This window comes from Lampris incognitus, chromosome 13 (genome assembly GCF_029633865.1).
Source record: "Lampris incognitus isolate fLamInc1 chromosome 13, fLamInc1.hap2, whole genome shotgun sequence".
In the NCBI taxonomy this organism is placed as follows: Eukaryota; Metazoa; Chordata; class Actinopteri; order Lampriformes; family Lampridae; genus Lampris; species Lampris incognitus.
In genome coordinates this window covers 27205635-27227031 of record NC_079223.1, presented here as the reverse complement: position 1 = coordinate 27227031, position 21397 = coordinate 27205635, and the positions used below count along the sequence as shown (strand labels likewise).

Sequence of the window (21397 nt, the reverse complement as noted above, 5' to 3'; positions counted from 1 at the left end):
GGGGGGGGGGCAGGTAACAGAAGCTGCTGGTGGATAGAATCCACTTTTTTAGACTTCTGTCAGTTTAAACAGACTTAACAATAGAAATAAAAGTGTCATTTAAAAACAGATGGACAAATGACTGAGATTTAACAACAAAGTATATTTGTACTATAATGCATTTAAGACCACCCAGTCTGTTGAAAATTTCCATTTCCTCTGCTTTACACCCATTTTCATCAGACTTCTTGACTTTCTTTCTACTTAATTTCTACCATTTTAATTCACGTTTGACATTTTCTTTTGAGTTTTTCTACCAGGTCTGTAATGACACCAGGGGGACAGACAAGGATTCAAACTGCAAAACATCGAGAAAAACCTGATTTTCAAGAAGACAGAATGTCTTAATTGAGCCGTGTATTTCTACAAAATACTGGTTTATTTATGTTGAAACATGTTTAACAGTTAAGACAACAGAACATCTAAAGCTACACCAAACATGAAATTCCAAACCAGAAACCTCTTAAGCCACACATGCTGGAAACTACTGTTTCGCTTTTTTTGTTTGTTTGGTTTTTTTTGGTCAGGATTTGTTGAGCTTGTTAAAATATTCCTCCAAGACTTCCTCCACCGCTTCCTCGCTGTAGTCTCTCACCCAGAAGAGGTCCTCATCATGCGCACCACGGATCATGGCGGACAGCGCTGGAAACAGAAAACAGTCAGAAGATTAGCATCCAAGATGGCCACAAGGAAAACACTCAACATAACCAAAAAGTCCCAGCATGCACTGGATTACACAGTCTGGCCAGTTTACAATCTGCTTCAGATATATTCACTCAAGCTGGTGATCCCACTAGTTAATTTCTCTGGTCAGCCATCAGATCAAAACACTAAATATGTATCAAGCTGTTTAACTGTAAATACAGTCCGATTGTATTATGAGTTCAGGTATCACACACAGACATGTCACGACTACAAGTTGAGTCTCTCTCATCTGTAGAATGTTGTTCAGAAGTCATTCATCTTACATTAGAGACTAGCAGAGGTACCCGGCGTTGCCCGGGGAAAACGTCACCAAAACAACCAACTTGATCTGCTGCCGCCGCAAATCACCACAAAATAAACTCAATATTTTTCAAACTGTGCAATCCTTGGCAATTGGTTTCTATAAGACAACAGGTGACACAGTACTTCACCAAAAAACAAACAAAAAACACAACACACATATCACATAAAACATATGTTTTAGATGCCAACATTACATTAGAATGACTCCTCTGTGAATCAAACAAAAAAAAAGTCAGTATTAAAAAAATGTGGGTACTGTGCAACACAGCGTCCTCTTCAGGTGACACAGGGGAGTGTTCTGCTTCACTAACCCAATTTAAGTGAATTTAAGTTAACTTACAGTTGGTACTTCCTTAGCTTCTCCTTTGCCTGGCATCTTTTGCTCCAAGTGGGGGGAAGATGGCCATACAAAGCGAGAGTGAACGTGTTCAGAGAATCTTAGGTTGATTAATCAGAAGCTGATTAAAAGGACAAGGCTGCAGGGAAATTTGGCCGGAGCTCAGTGAAAGAATGGCATAGGGCTCCATCAGGCAAGACATGTTCCGCCCATTGTTAATCTCCCATTAAAGCCAGCCCGCCAAACCTGCCTGCTGGTTTAGTGGGGCCCTCCTCTGAGGTGCCTGTCGAGATAGAAGGGATTTATACTAAAGCTCTTCTTGATAGTGGTTCTCAAGTTACCATTTTATACCATAGCTTTTACAATGCATATTTGAAGCATTTGCCAATACAGCCAGTGGAAAACCTGGAAATATGGGGTTTGAGTGCTCACAAATGCCCATATGATGGATGCCTGTCTCTCAAGCTTGAGTTTACTGAAGCTGTTGCTGGAGTGCCTCAGGTGGTAAGACACTCTAGCTCTTGTGTGTCCTGACCCTCTGACAAAGGAGGGGATAACCATTTTGGTTGGCACGAACATTCAGTGAGGAAGTTGTTTGAGTCTTGTCGAGAACAAGCAGGAGACCGGTTTCTTAGCATTCTGACCATACACCCTGTGATATGAGAGGCTTTTGAGTCCATTAAACGATCTTAGATCTTCTGAGTCCGTGAGGAGGAGCGGACTGTGGCAGGCTTGATCGCCTCTTTGGTGGCGATGCTCACTGGACTTGCTTCGGCTGCTAGCCAGGAGGCAGCTGGAGGATGACGGTTCCCAGGCTCGTGGACTGCGTGGGGCGCTTGTGAGTGGCCTACACTTGCACTGACGGACGCACACACAGTTTGCACCCTTAGCTACGGGAACTAAGGTAAAACCGTCGGCTCAGGGAGCTGACATCGGTCTGAGGAGCGAGCGGTTGAAGTTGCCTCGATGCACCAACAGGCCCCGACAGCAAGCGCTTGGTTTATAATATTAACAGTACTTTGTGGTTTTGCTGAAGGGAGTTGTTTGCTTTCTTTTATTTTATTTCGGTTTATTTTATATCACTTTAAGATAGAGCCACTTTGCCACCTGGGGGTGCACAGTGGTTTCACCCTCCGCTCTCAAATATAGTATATCATTTTTTGATTTATTTCATTTTATTATCTATAACTATTATCAATTAATAAATAATCTACTATTCTATTTGATTATATCTTGGGTGTATTGGCTGCTCATTTTAACTAGGTAAGTGCTGGGTCAGTGTGCTCAGTAATATAGAACACCACTGGTGTATTACACCTTTTATTATAGGCATCATAGGCTTGATCAGCAATTGCACACACACCTATAGGATGATAGGTATCCATTACCAGTGTTAGAATATTTCTAACTTAAATTCTGGGGAAATACATAATATACAGAGGCGCACATAAGTGGTGCGCAGGTGCGCATGCGCACTTAAAATATTCAACGAGCACCAGATTCAAGTGTTTTACCGCGCATTTGCGTACCAAACATTTTGCAGTGTAGAGTATGAGCCACTGGTTTTAGCCAATGCTATAGTATGAGCCACTAATTTCTCCAAAATGTCAAAGAAGCAAGCGACATTGAGTAATTTCTTTGGTGTTCCTCCACCTCCACCAAAGAAACGCCATACTGAACCAGAACCAAAATCAAAGCGTAAGTTTTCAGAGAAATGGCTGCAGGACATCGGCTGGCTTCAAACAGATGACACCCGCACTGAGATGTGGTGTAAACTATGTCGGGAAAATCCCACATTAGCGGATAGAAACTACCACTTTTATATGGGGACGAAAAACTTCAGCCATCCAGCTTTTGATAAGCATGCAAACAGCAGAGAACACCAGAAAGTAGCGGAAGCTATTGCTAACAGGCGCAGCCAGGACCAGAGACCCAGCGGCCCACTCGACAGGTGGCAAGACAGACTGACGGAAGAACAACATCAGGCACTGACACACATGCTCTTGTTGGCCTTTCACAAAGCGAAACATGCACGTCCTATGCGTTCATACGAGGAGGATATTCCGCTTCTCAAGAGGTTAGGAGTTAACGTCGGGACTGCTTATCATTCGCGAGAAGGGGGATCCCGCATCACGGAGAGCATCGCTCAGACAATAAGTTCAGAGTTAAGTGAAAAACTGAAAGCAGCTGAATTTTGGGGTGTGCTTTTCGATGGATCCGAAGATATAACAAAAACGGAGCAGGAAATTGTGTACATTGTTTCTGTGTCCCGCAATGGAGAATACAGCTCAGACTTCCTTGGATTAATTAATCTGGGGGCCAACCGAACAGCACAGGACATAGTGGATGGACTTGTGCAACTGTTCAATGATTGTGGTTTAGCGGAGTGGAAGGCAAAGTTGGTGTCGGTATGCAGTGATGGAACAGCTGTCAACGTTGGAGTTTCCAACGGGGTTCATCCCAAATTACGTCAGATGGTGGATATCGGGGATTCCCTTGTGCATATCCTGTGCACCACCCACACGCTGGAGAACTGTGCTAAATCAGCTGATCGTGCGGTCCCATACTGTGAGTCATTTAATAAATCTATCATCACTTTGCTAAGCTTTTACTTAAAGAAAGGGGGTGCAAAACGAATTGCACAACTACAAAACACATGTGAGGAGAAAGACATTGATTTTGTCAAACTAGGTAAGTTCCACAACATCAGATGGTCTGCATGGAGACAAGAGACTCTGTTTAAAATATGGAGAATGTTACCAGCCATTCAGATCCAAGTGGCAACAAGTGATGACAGTAGCCTAAAACATATCTGCACAGAGCGTTTTCGTTGTTTCCTAGCCAACATGCTTGATGTTGGGAACATTTTACAGTTCACCTCCCTCAGGTTCCAGAAAGACAATCTGACTATTGGTGAATGCAAAGATGAGCTCATGGTTGCTATTGGACAGTTGACGCTACTGATGGGCAGTGAGGGCAAGTACAGGGAGGAGACTGTGGCACATGCTGAAGCTGACAGGGATAAGATTGATGTGTTGAGAGCTTTAATTCATGAATTTGAAAGCAGATATGAATCCCTCAAGTCATGCGATCACTTTTTGATTTTTGATCCTACAACTTGGCCTAATGAAATGAAAGATCTCCACGGTTTTGGCAACACAACACTTAGTAACATCCTTGAGAAATATGAGGCCAGCATGGATGTTGACAAAGATTCAACTTTAAGAGAGGGGATGCGTTTAAAGCAAGCTGGAAAACGTTTGGCAGTCTCCTCTGTGCATGATCTAGTCAATGTAGTGAACACCAGCAACCCAGGCAGTTACTCCAACATTCAGAAAGTCCTTCTGCTGTCTCTTACACTGCCCTTGAGCAGTGCTGCATGTGAGAGGGGATTTTCACACCTGAATATAATAAAAAACAAGTACAGATCCTGCCTGTCAGCCTATCGCCTCTCATCTCTAATGCACAGCCACTTATCTAAGTTCACAACAGAAACCTTTGACCCAAAGCCAGCAGTAGACTTGTGGATGCAAACAGCTAATCGTAGGCTGAAGCAGCGAGAAAGGAGCAGGCCTAGTACATCTGGTGTTTTTGAAATAGAGGAAGACAGTCTGGAGGGGAGTGATGAAGATGACGATGATGTCCTGTAGGATAACAGAACTTTCAGTGCTTTAAATAGCAGTATCTGTTGTGAGTTTGATTTGGTTTTCAGTGTTTGAAAAAGCAGTCATTTGTATATTTAGTTTTCAGTGCTTGAAGAGCAGTCATTTCATTTGAAAGTCACATGTATGGCACTTTAAAGAACAGACATTTTGTTGTAACCTACTGCTTTTATTCATTTTCAGTTGAAATTAAAGTACATGTAATGTTATCCACGTATCCCTCATATTTTGTTCATTTTGTGAGGTGGGTGGGTCATGGAAAAATGCATTTAAAAAAAGGTGAGCAACAAGCAAGAACCTCAGGTGCTCCTTTGAGAACCAGACCAAAAAAATTATGTGCACCCCTGATAATATACTAGCTTAACTGTGGGTATAGTATTTCCGCAGTGGAGGCACCACGCTACTTAATATGTTATATTTCCATTCAAGATTTTGTTGTTATACTTTTCAGTCACATGTAATAGTTACCTATTTTAAAAAATAATACTAGCCTAGTGACATTTAGGGGTAGACAGGAATTTCAGCCATCTCACCATCGACTGCTGAGAACCTAGGATTCGTTTTTTGTTTAATATAAGAGTGGGACTCCTGTGTGCATTATAGTACATTATAACACCAGGTAAAAGGGGGTTACCCACACACACACACACACACACACACACACACACACACACATATATATGTATATATAATCCAGTGAGTCAAGTAAATTCTTTGAGACGGTACAATCCTGTTTCATGCTATACAGTGCATCCGGAAAGTATTCACTCCCCTTCACTTTCCCCACATTTTGTTATGTTACAGCCTCATTCCAAAATGAATTAAATTCCTTTTTTTTCTCATCAATCTGCACACAATACCCCATAATGACAAAGTGAAAAAGATTTTGTAGAAATTTTTGCAAATTTATTAAAGATAAAAAACTGAAATATTGCATGTACATAAGTATTCACACCCTTTGCTATGACTAGGGCCCTACCAAATTCACGGTACATTTCGCTCAATTTCACGGACCTAGTTTCTCGAAAATCACAGATTTCACGGAATCTATAAGAAAAATGCGACATTTCACGGCAATTATTAAATTACACTTTTTATTCACACAGGGCCTGAATAGCCCAGCCTACTGTACACAGCATAACCGTACTGGTGGTTTAATGTAAGCACTGAGCATCCTGCGATGGTGCTTGGCTTCATGCTCTGTCTCTGCGATGAAAATACTTGTCCATGTTTTGACACGGCCCTCTCCGCGTCCACAGAGTTCGTCGGGATTGACAGACAGCGCCACGCTACTTTAGCAAGATGTGGTAGCCTAGATTCGGAGGATTTCCAAAAAGCTAGCGCTAGTAAAGTTGTGTCCACCTCTTGTGCGATGTGTTTGTAGTTCGGCAATTCCAGCCTACAGTTTTTGTCAAATCCAGGAATGTCCGTGCTGAGTGAGTTTAAATCCACCGTCAAAATAAATATTTGTGCAGGGTCAAAAATGCGCACTGCTTTCAGGAATTCGGCCGCTGGTTGTTTAAATCTACTTTGCGTAATGTTCTCGTTTGACTCGTCTCCGAACGACCTTGTGGTTCTTTTTCGGCAGCCCTCTTTTTGTTTCACTTTCCAAGTGACGCTGAATCGTTGCTCGTCGACTGTGATCTAACGAGATATTACAACTCGTACAAAATAATTTCCCGCCATCAGCGTGTAAAATATGTTTTCCAAACTCAATTACTCTGTCGTCTGCAGTCGTGTTTTTTGAGGCTTTAGATTTCGACATCTTCAGTACGTTAGGGCCTAAGCTAACATGCTGGCGACAGCTAACTCAAACTATGCTAGTAACAACAATGATCATTGCGACCACCCCGGATGCTCATTTAACCAATCAATGTCTTAGACACGTGAATGCTTTTATTCGTGCATCCAAAATGTCAATCATGTCAGCACAGTATTTTCTCAAACTGGTTGCGCACTTAAATTCTGCATTTCACTGCATTTCACGGCAAATGGTCAATTACACGGGAAGAGGCTGATTTCACGGTCCGTGACGCGATTTTCACGGCCGTGAATTTGGTAGGGCCCTAGCTATGACACTCAAAATTGAGCTCAGGTTCATCCTGTTTTCACTGATCATCCTTGAGATGTTTCTACATCTTGATTGGAGTCCAGCCGTAGTAAATTCAATTGATTGGACATGATTTGGAAAGGCACACACCTGTCTATATAAGGTCCCACTGTTGACAGTGCATGTCAGAGCAGAAACCAAGCCATGAAGTCAAAGGAATTGTCTGTGGACCTCCGAGACAGGATTGTATCGAGGCACAGATCTGGGGAAGGGTACAAAAAAATGTCTACAGCTTTGAAGGTCCCGAAGAGCACAGTGGTCTCCGTCATTCGTAAATGGAAGAAGTTTGGATCCACCAGGACTATTCCTAGAGCTGGCCGCCCAGCGAAACTGAGCAATCGGGGGAGAAGGGCCTTGGTCAGGGAGGTGACCAAGAACCCGATGGTCACTCTGACAGAGCTCCAGCGTTCCTCTGTGGAGATGGGAGAACCTCCCAGAAGGACAACCCTCTCTGCAGCATTCCACCAATCAGGCCTTTATGGCAGAGCGGCCAGACAGAAGCCTCTGCTCAGTAAAAGGCACATGACAGCCCGCTTGGAGTTTGCCAGAAAGCACCTAAAGGACTCTCAGACCATGAGAAACAAGATTCTCTGGTCTGATGACACTAAGACTGAACTCTTTGGCCTGAATGCAAAACTTCACGTCTGGAGGAAACCAGGCACCTCTCATCACCTTGCTAATACCATCCCTACAGTGAAGCATGGTGGTGGCAGCATCATGCTGTGGGGATGTTTTTCAGCGGCAGGAACTGGGAGACTAGTCAGGATTGAGGGAAAGATGAATGGAGCAAAGTACAGAGAGATCCTTGATGAAAATCTGCTCCAGAATGCTCAGGACCTCAGACTGGGGTGAAGGTTTACCTTTCAACACGACAACGACCCTAAGCACACAGCCAAGACAACGAAGGAGTGGCTTCGGGACAAGTCTGTGAATGTCCTTGAGTGGCCCAGCCAGAGCCCAGACTTGAACCCCATTGAACATCTCTGGAAAGACCTGAAAATAGCTGTGCAGCAACGCTACCCATCTAACCTTACAGAGCTCGAGAGGATCTGCAGAGAAGAATGGGAGAAATACCCCAAATATAGGTGTGCCAAGCTTGTAGCTTCATACCCAAGAAGACTTGAGGCTGTAATGGCTGCCAAGGGTGCCTCAACCAAGTACTGAGTAAAGGGTGTGAATACTTATGTACATGCAATATTTCAGTTTTTTATTTTTAATAAATTTGCAAAAATTTCTACAAAACCTTTTTCACTTTGTCATTATGGGGTATTGTGTGTAGATTGATGAGAAAAAAAAGGAATTTAACCCATTTTGGAATAAGGCTGTAACATAACAAAATGTGGGGAAAGTGAAGGGGTGTGAATACTTTCCGGATGCACTGTATCATCATCAGGTCGAGTATCCTTGGATGGATCTGACCCTCTCACACCACCCGTGTCTATCCTGCATAGCAGCTGGAAGATCCTCAGATGGAAATCCTGTGTCGTCGACAAGTTGATTGATGTAATTTCTTGCAGGCCTTCCCACACATCTTTCCACGTTTGGATGACCAAAGCAGAGTGTTGCTAGCAAGTTCTTCCTTGTTCCTCCAGCAATGACCAGCAAATCGAACCCTTCGTTCTTGGATAGTGTTTGAGATGGCGGGTATATTGCCATACAGACACTTCTTTGTAGGGTGATTCTTCCAGGATACATTTAGTGCAGCACGCAGCACTTTGGTGAAAGCCCCATCAAGTTTGGATTCAAGCCGTTTAGTGAGTATCCAAGAAGATGATCCATAAGTGAGAATGGACTCAACTGTTCCTCGAAAAAATTTCCGCTTCAGTTTGTCTGGTAATGTGGACTTCCAGATGATGTTAAGTCCCTTAATGGCACCCCAAGCCTTTCCCATTCGAAGCTGCACATCTCTTTTGGTGAATTGGATGTTGCTTCCCAAGTAAACGAATTCCAAGACCGATTTGATGTTATGACCATCTGATGAGGAGATGATTCCTTCTTGGTTGTAGCTGATGAATTCAGTTTTCCTAGCGTTGATGTGGAGGCCTACTATATATATATATATATATACACTACCGTTCAAAAGTTTGGGATCACCCAAACAATTTCGTGTTTTCCATGAAAAGTCACACTTATTCACCACCATATGTTGTGAAATGAATAGAAAATAGAGTCAAGACATTGACAAGGTTAGAAATAATGATTTGTATTTGAAATAAGATTTTTTTTACATCAAACTTTGCTTTCGTCAAAGAATCCTCCATTTGCAGCAATTACAGCATTGCAGACCTTTGGCATTCTAGCTGTTAAATTGTTGAGGTAATCTGGAGAAATTGCACCCCACGCTTCCAGAAGCAGCTCCCACAAGTTGGATTGGTTGGATGGGCACTTCTTTGAGCAGATTAAGTTTCTGGAGCATCACATTTGTGGGGTCAATTAAACGCTCAAAATGGCCAGAAAAAGAGAACTTTCATCTGAAACTCGACAGTCTATTCTTGTTCTTAGAAATGAAGGCTATTCCATGCGAGAAATTGCTAAGAAATTGAAGATTTCCTACACCGGTGTGTACTACTCCCTTCAGAGGAGAGCACAAACAGGCTCTAACAGGTACTATTTAATGAAGATGCCAGTTGGGGACCTGTGAGGCGTCTGTTTCTCAAACTAGAGACTCTAATGTACTTATCTTCTTGCTCAGTTGTGCAACGCGGCCTCCCACTTCTTTTTCTACTCTGGTTAGAGCCTGTTTGTGCTGTCCTCTGAAGGGAGTAGTACACACCGGTGTAGGAAATCTTCAATTTCTTAGCAACAACAAATAAGGAGCAAAATAATCCAGTGAGTCAAGTAAATTCTTTATGAGACAGTACAAGCCTGTTTCATGCCATGAAACAGGCTTAGACTTTCTGTTTTTATTTGTCATTGCCTTATATGCATGTCTCATACATACAAGGGAATGAAATTACATTTCACAAGGACCTCAGTGCCACATCAAAACAAATAACACACAATAAATATTAAAAACAAAACGTGTATTAAAAACAAGAATTAATCATCACAGACCTAAACATTACAAGCACACCTGACACAGACAGTGAGTAAGAAGGTCAAAAAGTCATTTTATGGAAGGTCTAAGTGTTCAGGCTGTTGAGGAACCTCACAGCCTGAGGAATGAAAAGGTTGCATAATCTGGTGGAGGCAGCACGGATGCTCCGGTACCTCCTTCCAGAGGGTAGGAGGGTGAAGTGGATGCTGGAAGGGTGGGTGGGATCCTTCACAATGCTAAGAGCCTTCCAGGTGCACCGTGCATCAAAGATGGCCTGGATGGATGGGAGAGCAGTTCCTATGATCTTTCCAGCTGTCTTCACTATCCGCTGTAGGGAATTTCGGTCGGAGGCCTTGCAGTTCCCATGCCAGGCAGTGATACAGCTGGTCAGAATGCTCTCTATGGTGCCTCTGTAGAATGTAATGAGGATGGGTGGGGGGAGACTCACCTTCTTCAGACACCGCAGGAAGTGAAGACACTGCTGGGCCTTCTTGGAGAGCGCAGTGATATGCGAGGACCAGGAGAGGTCCTCTGTGATGTGAACGCCCAGGAACTTAGCACTGCTGACTCTCTCTACGTCCATTCCATTGATGGTCAGAGGGGTATGGTGGGCGCTGGTCTTTCTAAAGTCAATAATGACCTTGGCTTGTACTGTCTCATAAAGAATTTACTTGACTCACTGGATTACACACACACACACACACACACACATATATATATATATATATATATTTATTTTATCTTATTTTATTCTCATTTTATTGTTACTGTTGTTCCATTTCTCTTGTTGCACAGTTTTGGAGTTTCACAAAATTATTTCACTGCTTATCATACATGTCTGTACATGAAGTACGTGACAAATAAACCTTTGAATCTTGAAAAGTAGACATCTGAGACACATCACAGCAGGTCAGAGGAAAAATAAGATTAAAAACTATTCTTACTTCGTCCTGATGAAGGTCGAAACAAACAGAAGATCCTCTTCTTCATGGCGATGGCCTGACCAAGCTCGTAACCCACACCAAGCGATGGCTGCGTTACCTCGGCAACGATCACTGTGAACACACCATGACCGTGACATGACCATGACTCAGTACAACTGGTGTAGACGAACAGTTTGACCAACCAATTTAAATGACGCTGTCTAAAACCTGCTGACAGGTTTCCGTTCTGGCCTTTTTTAAATTTGTAAAACCAAACGGGTTACCATGTCAGATGTTCAAATTGAAATTAAAAAGTAAATATTGAAGCTACAATCTGAATGACATAGTTTTAGTAGTTGACCAATGTATCCTATGTAGGTGTTGGTAAGTTGACTGTTGCTTGAGCTTCATTCCAGATGAATAAGACTCGGCAGTGCCAGAAACAAAACAAAAAAGCTGGTTTGACCTGAGTTTTCCTTATTGATGTTGTACTATCTAAACATCACCAAGATAAGCCCACAGATGGCAGCCCTGGTTCTGCGCTCGCTTATAATTTTTCTGTTTTTGTTTATTTGTTTATTTTCCCAGTGCCCACTCACTGATCACATACAGCAGAGAAGAACTTTTAAGCCTCTAACTATCCACTCGACCAACTGAACAAACTTATTTACCAACTTTAACTGAATGTTTTAACGAAAGTCTTGCCGAGCTTTTGACTCTGTGTGGGCTCCGGCGGAGACGCCGACGAGGAAAGCGAAATGGCGCACTCGTTAAACTGCAACAGTGGGGATTTCAATCTGCACTCCCATCAATCCACCTGGTGAATATCCACTCTCTGGCCAACAAGACGAGAAGAGCAGATCAGAATCATGTTTATTGGCCATGTAGATTTGCACATACATGGAATTTGACTCCGGTTTTGTGGTCTCAGTGTACGTAACATAGAATAATGGTGGCACGGTTGCCCAGTGGTTAGCACTGTTGCCTCAGAGCAAGAAGGTCCTGGGTTCAAACCCCAGGCTGTCCCAGGTCCTGTGTGGAGTTTGAATTTTTTCCTCATGTCTACATGGGTTTCCTCTGGGTGCTCTGGTTTCCTCCCACCATCAAAAGTCATGTATGTTGAGGTTAACACTCCTGTCTGTGGCACCTGACCAAGGCAATGGAAAGAAGAACTGGAGTTGGTCCACAGGCACTGCAGCTGCCTACTAATCCTATACAATAGGATGGGTTAAATGCAGAGATAAAATTCGTTGTAAGAATAACATTTGTTGTAAGAATACAATGTCAAATAGGGTGGCTTTCTTTCTTTCTTCTTTCATAACAACAGTACAATGCAACAATCTTCAGATATATATACACAAGGATTGACTTATACAGGCGAAATAAAAGGTGATAAAATGCAATGGTGCAGAGAATATATCAGAAATGCGGAAATAGATGTTAGCAGGTTATTTACACACATGCCTCAGGTAGATGGACATGACAGAGTGTACATGACAGAGCGTACCGCAAAATGGAAAAAAATGGGGTGGCGGCATATGCTTCTACAGAAACGAAGGTTCGTGAACGGATGTCACAGTTTTGAGGAAATCATGCAGCCCTCACTTAGAGACCTTTTGCATTGACTGTGAACCATTCTATTCACTGTGGGAATTTTCATCATTTATTCTGGTCGGTGTCTATATCCCACAGCAGGCCTGTGTTAAAGAGGCATTAAAAAACCTGGCTGATCAAATTACAAACATGGAGCGTAAATATCCAGACTCTCTACACATTAACCTTGGGTTTTTTTTAATGGAGCAAACCTCAGCCACGAACTGCCAAAATACAAACAGCACGTTAAATGTCCCACCTGGGACAAAAAAAAACAAAAAACAAAAAAAAATGGATCACTGCTACACAATATTGAAGGACGCCTATCACTCTGTCCCCAGTGCAGCCCTGGGCCTCCCTGATAACTGTCTGATTCATCTTATCCCAACATACTGCCAGAAATTAAAATCCGCAAAGCCTGTGGTTAAAACTGCGAGGAAATGGACCAATGAGTCAAAACTGGAGTGCCAGGCCTGTCTCGACTGCACTGATTGGAGTGATTTTGAGGCTGCATCTACAGACCTGGACGAACTTACTGACATCTTACATCATCAGCTTGTGTGAGGATGTGTGTGCCCACCAAATCTTTCTGTACCTTCAACATCAATAAGCCCTGGTTCACAGCAAAACTCAGGAAGCATTGTCAGGCCAAAGAGGAAGCCTACAGGAGTGGAGATAGGATCCGGTATAACAAAGCCAGAAATACACTCACAAAGGAGATCAGAATGGCAAAAAGTTGCTACACTGAAAAATTGAAAAACAGGTTTTCTGCCAACGACCCATCATCAGTCTGGAACGGTTTGAAAGACATTACCAACTACAGGAGATCATCCCCCCACACTGCAGGGAACCATCACTCTGGCTGACAGTCTAAATGGATTTTACTGCAGGTTTGATAAGTAAACTTTCACAACCCTCAACCTCTCTGGCCACACTATACAACCAACTGCATTCCCTGCCAGCCACTCCCCCCTCCCCACCGAACCCCCATCCGTACTAAGGATCTGTGCTGAGGATGTGCGCCAGCTCTTCCAGAGACAGAAGACCGGGAAGGCACTGGGCTCAGACAGCGAGTCTCACCCTCCTGACTGAAAGTCTGTGCTGCCCAGCTGGCCCCCATTTTCACACTGATCTTCAACAGAAAACTGGAGCTATTTGAACTTCCCTCCTGCTTCAAGAACTCCACTATCCTCCCGGTCCCCAAGAAACCCCATATCACAGGATTAAATGACTACAGGCCTGTTGCCCTAATGTCTGTGGTCATGAAATCCTTCGAGAGACTGGTGTTGGCCCACTTGAAGGAAATCACAGGCCCCCTGTACGACCCCCTGCGGTTTGCCTACCGAGCATACAGGTCAGTGGATGATACAGTCAACATGGGACTGCACTACATCTTCCAACACCTCGAGTCCCCGGGGACCCATGCAAGGGTCCTGTGTGTGGACTTCAGCTCCAGCGTTCAACACCATCATTCCAGATATCCTCCACTCCAAACTCACCCAGCTCACTGTACCAGCCCCCATCTACTAGTGGATTAAAAACTTCCTGACAGACAGGAGGTAGCAGGTGAGGCTGGAGAAAATCACATCCAGCACCCAGATCACCAGCACTGGCGCCCCCCAGGGATGTTTGCTCTCCCCTCTACTCTTCTCCCTCTACACAAATGATTGCATCTCAGGAGACCCATCTGTTAAACTCCTGAGGTTTGTGGACGACAAAACCATCATTGGCCTTATCAGGGATGGTGACGAGTCTGCATATAGATGGGAGGTTGAACAACTGGCCTTCTGGTGTGGCCACAATAACCTGGAGCTGAACACACTCAAAAATGTGGAGATGACAGTGGACTTCAGGAGAAGCCCCCCCAACACTGCCTCCCCTCACCATACTCAACAGCACGGTGTCTGCGGTGAAAGCTTACAGATTTCTGGATTCTACAATCTTCCAGGACCTAAGGTGGGCATCCAACATAGACACAATCATCAAACAGGCCCAGCAGAGGATGCACTTTCTCCACCAGGTTAGGACGTTCAACCTACCTCAGGAACTGCTGATCCAAATCTACTCTGTAATAATTCAGTCTGTTCTCTGCACATCCATTACTGTCTGGTTTGGTTCGGCCACCAAACAAGACAGGGACAGACTACAACGGACAGTTAAGTCTGCAAAGAAAATCATTGGTGTCAACCTGCCCTCCATTCAGGACTTATATATATCTCCAGAGTCAAGAAACAGGCAGGCAACATCATTGCAGACCCATCACACCCTGGTCACAACCTGTTCCAACTCCTCCCTTCTGGTAGGCTCTACAGAGCACTTTACACCAAAACAACCAGATGTAAAAACAGTTTCTTTCCATGGGCTGTCATTCAAATTAATGCTTAACTTGTCAAATAAATCGAACCATGCTGTTCATACTGTACATTGTACATATACTGATACACTCTGTTATGTCACCTACTTCAGGCATGTATGTAAGTTGCCTCTTATTTCGCCTGTATATAGTCAATCCTTGTGTATATATCTGGATTGTTGTGTTATTCTATGGTAAGTACACTGTGAGAACCACGAAACCAGAGTCCAATTCCATGTGTGTGCAAACTTAGATGGCCAATAAATCCAATTCTGATTTTGATTCTATCTGTTGGTAAAGGTTTTCTACTAGCTTGTTCTGTCATATCTGCTTGTTAGACACAACTTCACTTCATCAAACTCAACACTACCTGCCTTCTTCTTCCTCAGTTGACTGCTTTGATGAAGATGGAAAACACTATATAGAGATGGATGGCATATAAAACACGCAGGAGAACATGGATGACTTTTAGCTTACGGTTTAATGAACATCTTGCAGCATGGATGGCTTCCAGTCTACTTCCTGTTTCCCTGTATGTCACTACCTTTCTACTACACAACAATACTTCTGGTAAAAAAAATACTCAAAAGTTACAGTGTCATCTAGTGGTTTAAATGAAAATACAACTAAATAATAATACAAGCATTAGAAGACACAACACACTATGCACCCTATAATTTTTCCTGGCAAAGTCCTACCAGACACCAACCATTCACATCAAATACTACCAAAGTCTGCAGGGTTTAATATTCATGGATTGATATCGTCTTAAAAACACCAGAGATAGAAAGAATACAAAAAATAGAAAATATTTTCCATGTAAATGTATTGGATGTAGGGCTGGGCGATATATCGAATATACTCGATGTATCGCGGCTTGTTCTCTGTGGGATGTAGAAAATGACTATATCGTGAATATTCAAGTATACATTCAATTGTCACGCAGTTGCTTTTAGTCGCGGGCATTGAACTACAGGTTTTTCTCACTCTTTCTCATCTCTCCGCACAGAGAGATAAAACAAGCACACCTAGTTACGTACATCACATTCTGTCGTGCGTGTGTAGCATGGTTAAAAACGTCATAACCAAAATATATTGTATAATTACACAAAGTATCACCACATGATTATTATTATTATTATTTTCATTGCTAACATTATTTTATTTTATTATATCATCAGGAAATGCTTATAGTAGCCCCTCCCTGTTGTGACCCCATTTCCTGTTAGTAGCTCCTCCCTGTTGTGACGCCATCTCCTGTTAGTAGCCCAAAACGTATGTTCCCCCTGACCTCTGTCTCTTTCCCGCTTTCGACATGTAGAAAGAGGTATGTGTTCATTTTTGTCTGCCCCTGTAATTTATTTTATCCATTCCCAATGTGTCTTACGTCTAATGTGAGTCCCAATTCTTGCGTAGGCTACAGTAGGAGCTGATCTGAAGTTTCCTGAAACCTGTCCTGTTTTGTTTATATGCGACAGGTATGTTTTATTTCTTTTTGTAAAAAAAAATTTGTGTTGCTAGCTAAGCACTCTTTCCCGCTTTGGACATGTAGAAAGATGCTACAGTAGGAGCTGATCTGAAGTTTCCTGAAACCTGTCCTGTTTTGTTTATATGCGACAGAATACAGATCCCATGCATGAGAGAAGTTCTCCTGTCTTTCCTACACAACGCGATGAAAAAGTACACTGGTCACACGTGCAATTCCAGGAGGGGTTTGAGAGCCTTGTGCACTGACTCGAGGACTTCCACGTCTTGCCAGGTGAGACCGAGATGCCGGGTTTTCTTGTCTGCTGCTAAGACTTGATACGTCATATTAGTTACATCATGCATAAAAGGCACTTTATTTGTTTTGAAATGACATGATGTTTATGCCACCTCTTAATAACTCTTTAATAAATACAGTGTTGATAAATTTGTTTAGTTGTGATTTCACCCTTTAGGCATGAATGTTTAAAATCAGCATATATTAATGCAGCATGAACAAGAATGTTTTAATGTAGACACGTAGAATCATCATACTGGCATGATTGTATGCATCAAAGTGTTAATTCAAGGCTAAGGCAAAATATCGAGATATATATCGTGTATCGTGACATGGCCTAAAAATATTGGGATATTAGTAAAAGGCCATATCGCCCAGCCCTAATTGGATGGTAGCTTTAAGGATCAACATGTTGGCACTGCTTCCTTACCATCAGACATGTTGAGCCACTTCATGTCACGGTCATGAATCGCCTTGTCTCCTTCCATCACTGTGTTCTCACCTGGGGTACCACAGACATAAAAATTACATTAGAAGAAAAAGAATCTCTCTTATAATCTTATAATCTCTTATAATCATAATCCCTAATATATTTACCACCTTTATCTAAAAATACAACAAATTGTATTAAACGCTGCCTGAATGCACGCAGTTATAAAATTAGTCATAAAACACACGCGTGCTTTACTAAAGCACATGCATGCTTTCAAGTATCCCTCCAGACACGTTTCCAAGTTTAAAATACTCTAAGATGATTAATATATTGTTTAACATGGTTTTCCCCATATAAAAATTAAATAAATAAATAAAATCCTCTTCAAAGGGGCTGGAAGCAGCTCCTCCTCCAGTAGAGGAATGTGAAAACACCGCTCTAGTGTCAAACTATGCACAGATTAAAGTCAGTATAGTCAAGGCCAGACATTTTAGGGGACAAAAACATAAGAAAATCCCATTTTTGACTGGAGTACTTTAAGAAAGTTGCACGCACGCTTTAATAAAGCGCACACCCCCACTGCAGTCAAGTTTACCGGTGCTTGGAGCAACCAAAAAGGACAAGAGAGTCGCAATTCGGCAATCCTTTCTCACATTTTATATAGCAAATTACAACGACATGACACATTAAATACGTTTTATTGAATATGTGACTTAAGTCCTAGCTTGATGAAACCATTTCCATAATAGGTTTGCTGAGAAACGCAATGGAATGTGTGCTCAAAATGTTCCTAACTATGACAACATAAAACTGTAACTGGTTTCACTGTACATTACTGTACGGGGAAAGCTGCCTCAAAAGACATTGTAACATGTTGAAAATTTGGAGTTGGAGTTATTTTACTGCAGTTTTTGAGAAAAAGGGAGTGACAGCTGAAATTATATTATAAGAATCATAATTTCCTCATATTTCCTAAAAAAAAATCTTGAAGAGGTTTGCTGAAATAGTCAATGTAATCCAGTTAATATGGTTATAGGCTAATCACTTGTTCTATTCATTTCGTTATATTCAGACTTACTTAATAGATGTGTATTATCATGTCGTTTAATGTGCTATGTAATATGCGAGAAAGGATTGCTGAATTGCAACTCTTGTCGGTCTAAGGACAGGATGTTGTGTTGCTGTAAAGCCCCTTGAGGCAAATTTGTAATTTGTAATATTGGGCTATACAAATAAAATTGACTTGACTTTTTGGCTGCTCCAAGCACTGGTACACTTGACAGCAGTGGGGGCGCATGCTTTAGTAAAGCGTGCATGTGCTTTACTAAAGTGCACTTGAGAGTAATAAAACGCACATGCGCTTTAAAAGAAAAAAAAAAAAAAACGTCCATGTCACCTCCTGGGCTCTGTAGTCAGAGGTCCTGTTGTCTCCATCAATAGTACATACAGGTGCATCTCAAAAAATTAGAATATTGTGGAAAAGTTCATTATTTTCCATAATTTAATTCAAAAAGTGAAATTTTCATATATTCTAGATTCATTACACATAAAGTGAACTATGTCAAGCCTTTTTTGTTTTAATTTTGATAATTACTGCTTACAGCTCATGAAATCAAATCTCCAGCATCTCAAAATATTAGAATATTACATAAGACCAATCAAAAAAAGGATTTATGATACAGAAATGTCAACCTTCTGAAAAGTATGTTCATTTATGCACTCAATACTTGGTTGGGGCTCCTTTTGCACAAATTACTGCATCAATGCGGCGTGGCATGGAGGCAGTCACCTGCGGCACTGCTGAGGTGTTATGGAAGCCCAGGTTGCTTTGATAGCAGTCTTCAGCTCGTCTGCATTGTTTGGTCTGGTGTCTCATTTTCCTCTTGACAATACCCCATAAGCCACAGAAGGTAATTGCTGAAAGGGCTGGCTGTTGGCAGAGTGCTGTATCAAAGCATATCCATGGAAAGTTGACTGGAAGGGAAGTGTGGTAGGAAAAGGTGCACAACCAACAGGGATGACCACAGTCCTGAGAGGATTGTCAAGCAAGGCCGATTCAAGAACTTGGGGGAGCTTTACAAGAAGTGGACTGAGGCTGGAGTCAGTGCATCAACAGCCACCACGCACAGACGTGCCCAGGAACTGGGCTACAAGTGTCCCATTCCTAGTGTCAAGTCACTCCTGAACCAGAGACAATGTCAGAAGCATCTTACCTGGGTTAAGGAGAAAAAGAACTGAACCGTTGGTCAGTGGTCCAAAGTCCTCTTTTCAGATGAAAGTAAATGTTGCATTTCATTTGGAAATCAAGGTCCCAGAATCTGGAGGAAGAGTGGAGAAGCACAGACACCAAGCTGCTTGAAGTCCAGCGTGAAGTTTCCACAGTCAGTGATGATTTGGGGTGCCATGTCATCTGCTGGTGTTGGCCCACTGTGTTTCATCAAGCCCAGAGTCAATGCAGCCATCTACCAGGAGATTTTAGAGCACTTCAAGCTTCCGTCTGCTGACAAGCTTTATGGAGATGCTGATTTCATTTTCCAGCCGGACTTGGCACCTGCCCACAGTGCCAAAACTACCATGGTATTACTGTGCTTGATTGGCCAGCCAACTCGCCTGACCTGAACCATTGTCAAGAGGAAGATGAGAGACACCAGACCAAACAATGCAGATGAGCTGAAGGCCGCTATCAAAGCAACCTGGGCTTCCATAACACCTCAGCAGTGCCACAGGCTGATTGTGTCCATGCCACGCTGCACTGATGCAGTAATTCATGCAAAAGGAGCCCCGACCAAGTATTGAGTGCATAAATGAACATACTTTTCAGGAGGTCGACATTTCTGTATTATAAATCCTTTTTTTTTGATTGGTCTTATGTAATATTCTAATATTTTGAGATACTGGATTTTTGATTTTCATGAGCTTTAAGCCGCAATCATCAAGATTAAAACAAAAAAGGCTTGACATATTTCACTTTATGTGTAATGAATCTAAATATATTTAAAGTTTCACTTTTTGAACTAAATTATGGAAAATAATGAACTTTTCCACAATATTCTAATTTTTTGAGATGCACCTTTACTGTGTCAAAGGAATCAGTTCATCTGGATATGTTAATTGTCAGATACGTTTCATCACTCAACTAAGTGACCTCTTCAGTCTAAACTGACTGCAGATATCCCCGCCCCTTATAAACAATACAGTTTCATAACAACCAAAACCAACGACCAGTTTCATATGCAAATATGGGTGTGACCATTAACTCGTTTCAATGGCCATGTGTACTATTATGGAGGATTTGGGAATGTCTGCAATCACAACAAAATGTAAAATAGTGACAGATGTACTCTTAGCGCCCCCCACCCCACCCCCGGTTCAGGGATGGTCGTTCACTCTTAATACAGATTGCTTACAAGCTGTGATTGCAAACATTCCCAAATCCTCAGTGAATAGTACACATGGCCATTGAAACTCTACTTAATGGTCACACCTATATTTGCGTATGAAACTGGGGGTGGTTTCAGTCGTTATCAATTGTATTGTTTATAAGGGGTGGGTATACCTGCAGACAGTTTAGACTGAAGATGCCACTTAGCTGGGAGATGAAACGTTTCCGTCAATAAACGTTGTATCCTGATGAACTGATTCAACCTTCTTTCATTTTATTACCTGGATTATTGAGCATGCATCAAGACGGCACATACTGTGGTTAGCCTTCTATATAACCAGTAATTAGCATTTAAGCAAAACTAGTTCACTGATATGCACTTGTCAATGACTGCAGTTTTGATAGTAATTCCCTAAAGGTGACTTGCTGAAGGCAGACATGTTCTGTTAATCAGCGTGCCCGCTCCTACCTGACCTTTGTCACTCAGGTCACTGTGGCTCACATGTTCCGTCAGGACTTTGCCATATTTCTGCAACTTCTGAACAATTTTCTGGTAAACAGCCACATCCTGTCTCCCGCCGCGGATACTACCACAGAAGTAAATGTTCATGACGACTCTGTGATGAGTTACTTTGATTATTATTTTTTTCAAATTTGGAGCGAAGACAAACACTGCCTCCTTCTCGTATTTAGGCGCGCTGAACACAAATCGACTTTGTGACGCAAGACGCACATGCGTAGTAAGACGTTACTCAGGA

General features: G+C 42.3%; 1 protein-coding gene across 1 annotated transcript; it reads right to left on the bottom strand.

The window, feature by feature from the left end:
* Positions 1-408: 408 nt before the first annotated feature.
* Positions 409-21347, bottom strand: dnph1 (2'-deoxynucleoside 5'-phosphate N-hydrolase 1). Its single transcript, XM_056291785.1, has 4 exons — positions 21114-21347; positions 17255-17326; positions 11138-11248; positions 409-681 (listed from the first exon to the last, which is right to left on the bottom strand). The coding sequence occupies exons 1-4, from the start codon at positions 21247-21249 to the stop codon at positions 563-565; spliced, it is 438 nt and encodes a 145-aa protein (XP_056147760.1). The 5' UTR covers positions 21250-21347; the 3' UTR covers positions 409-562.
* Positions 21348-21397: the final 50 nt, after the last annotated feature.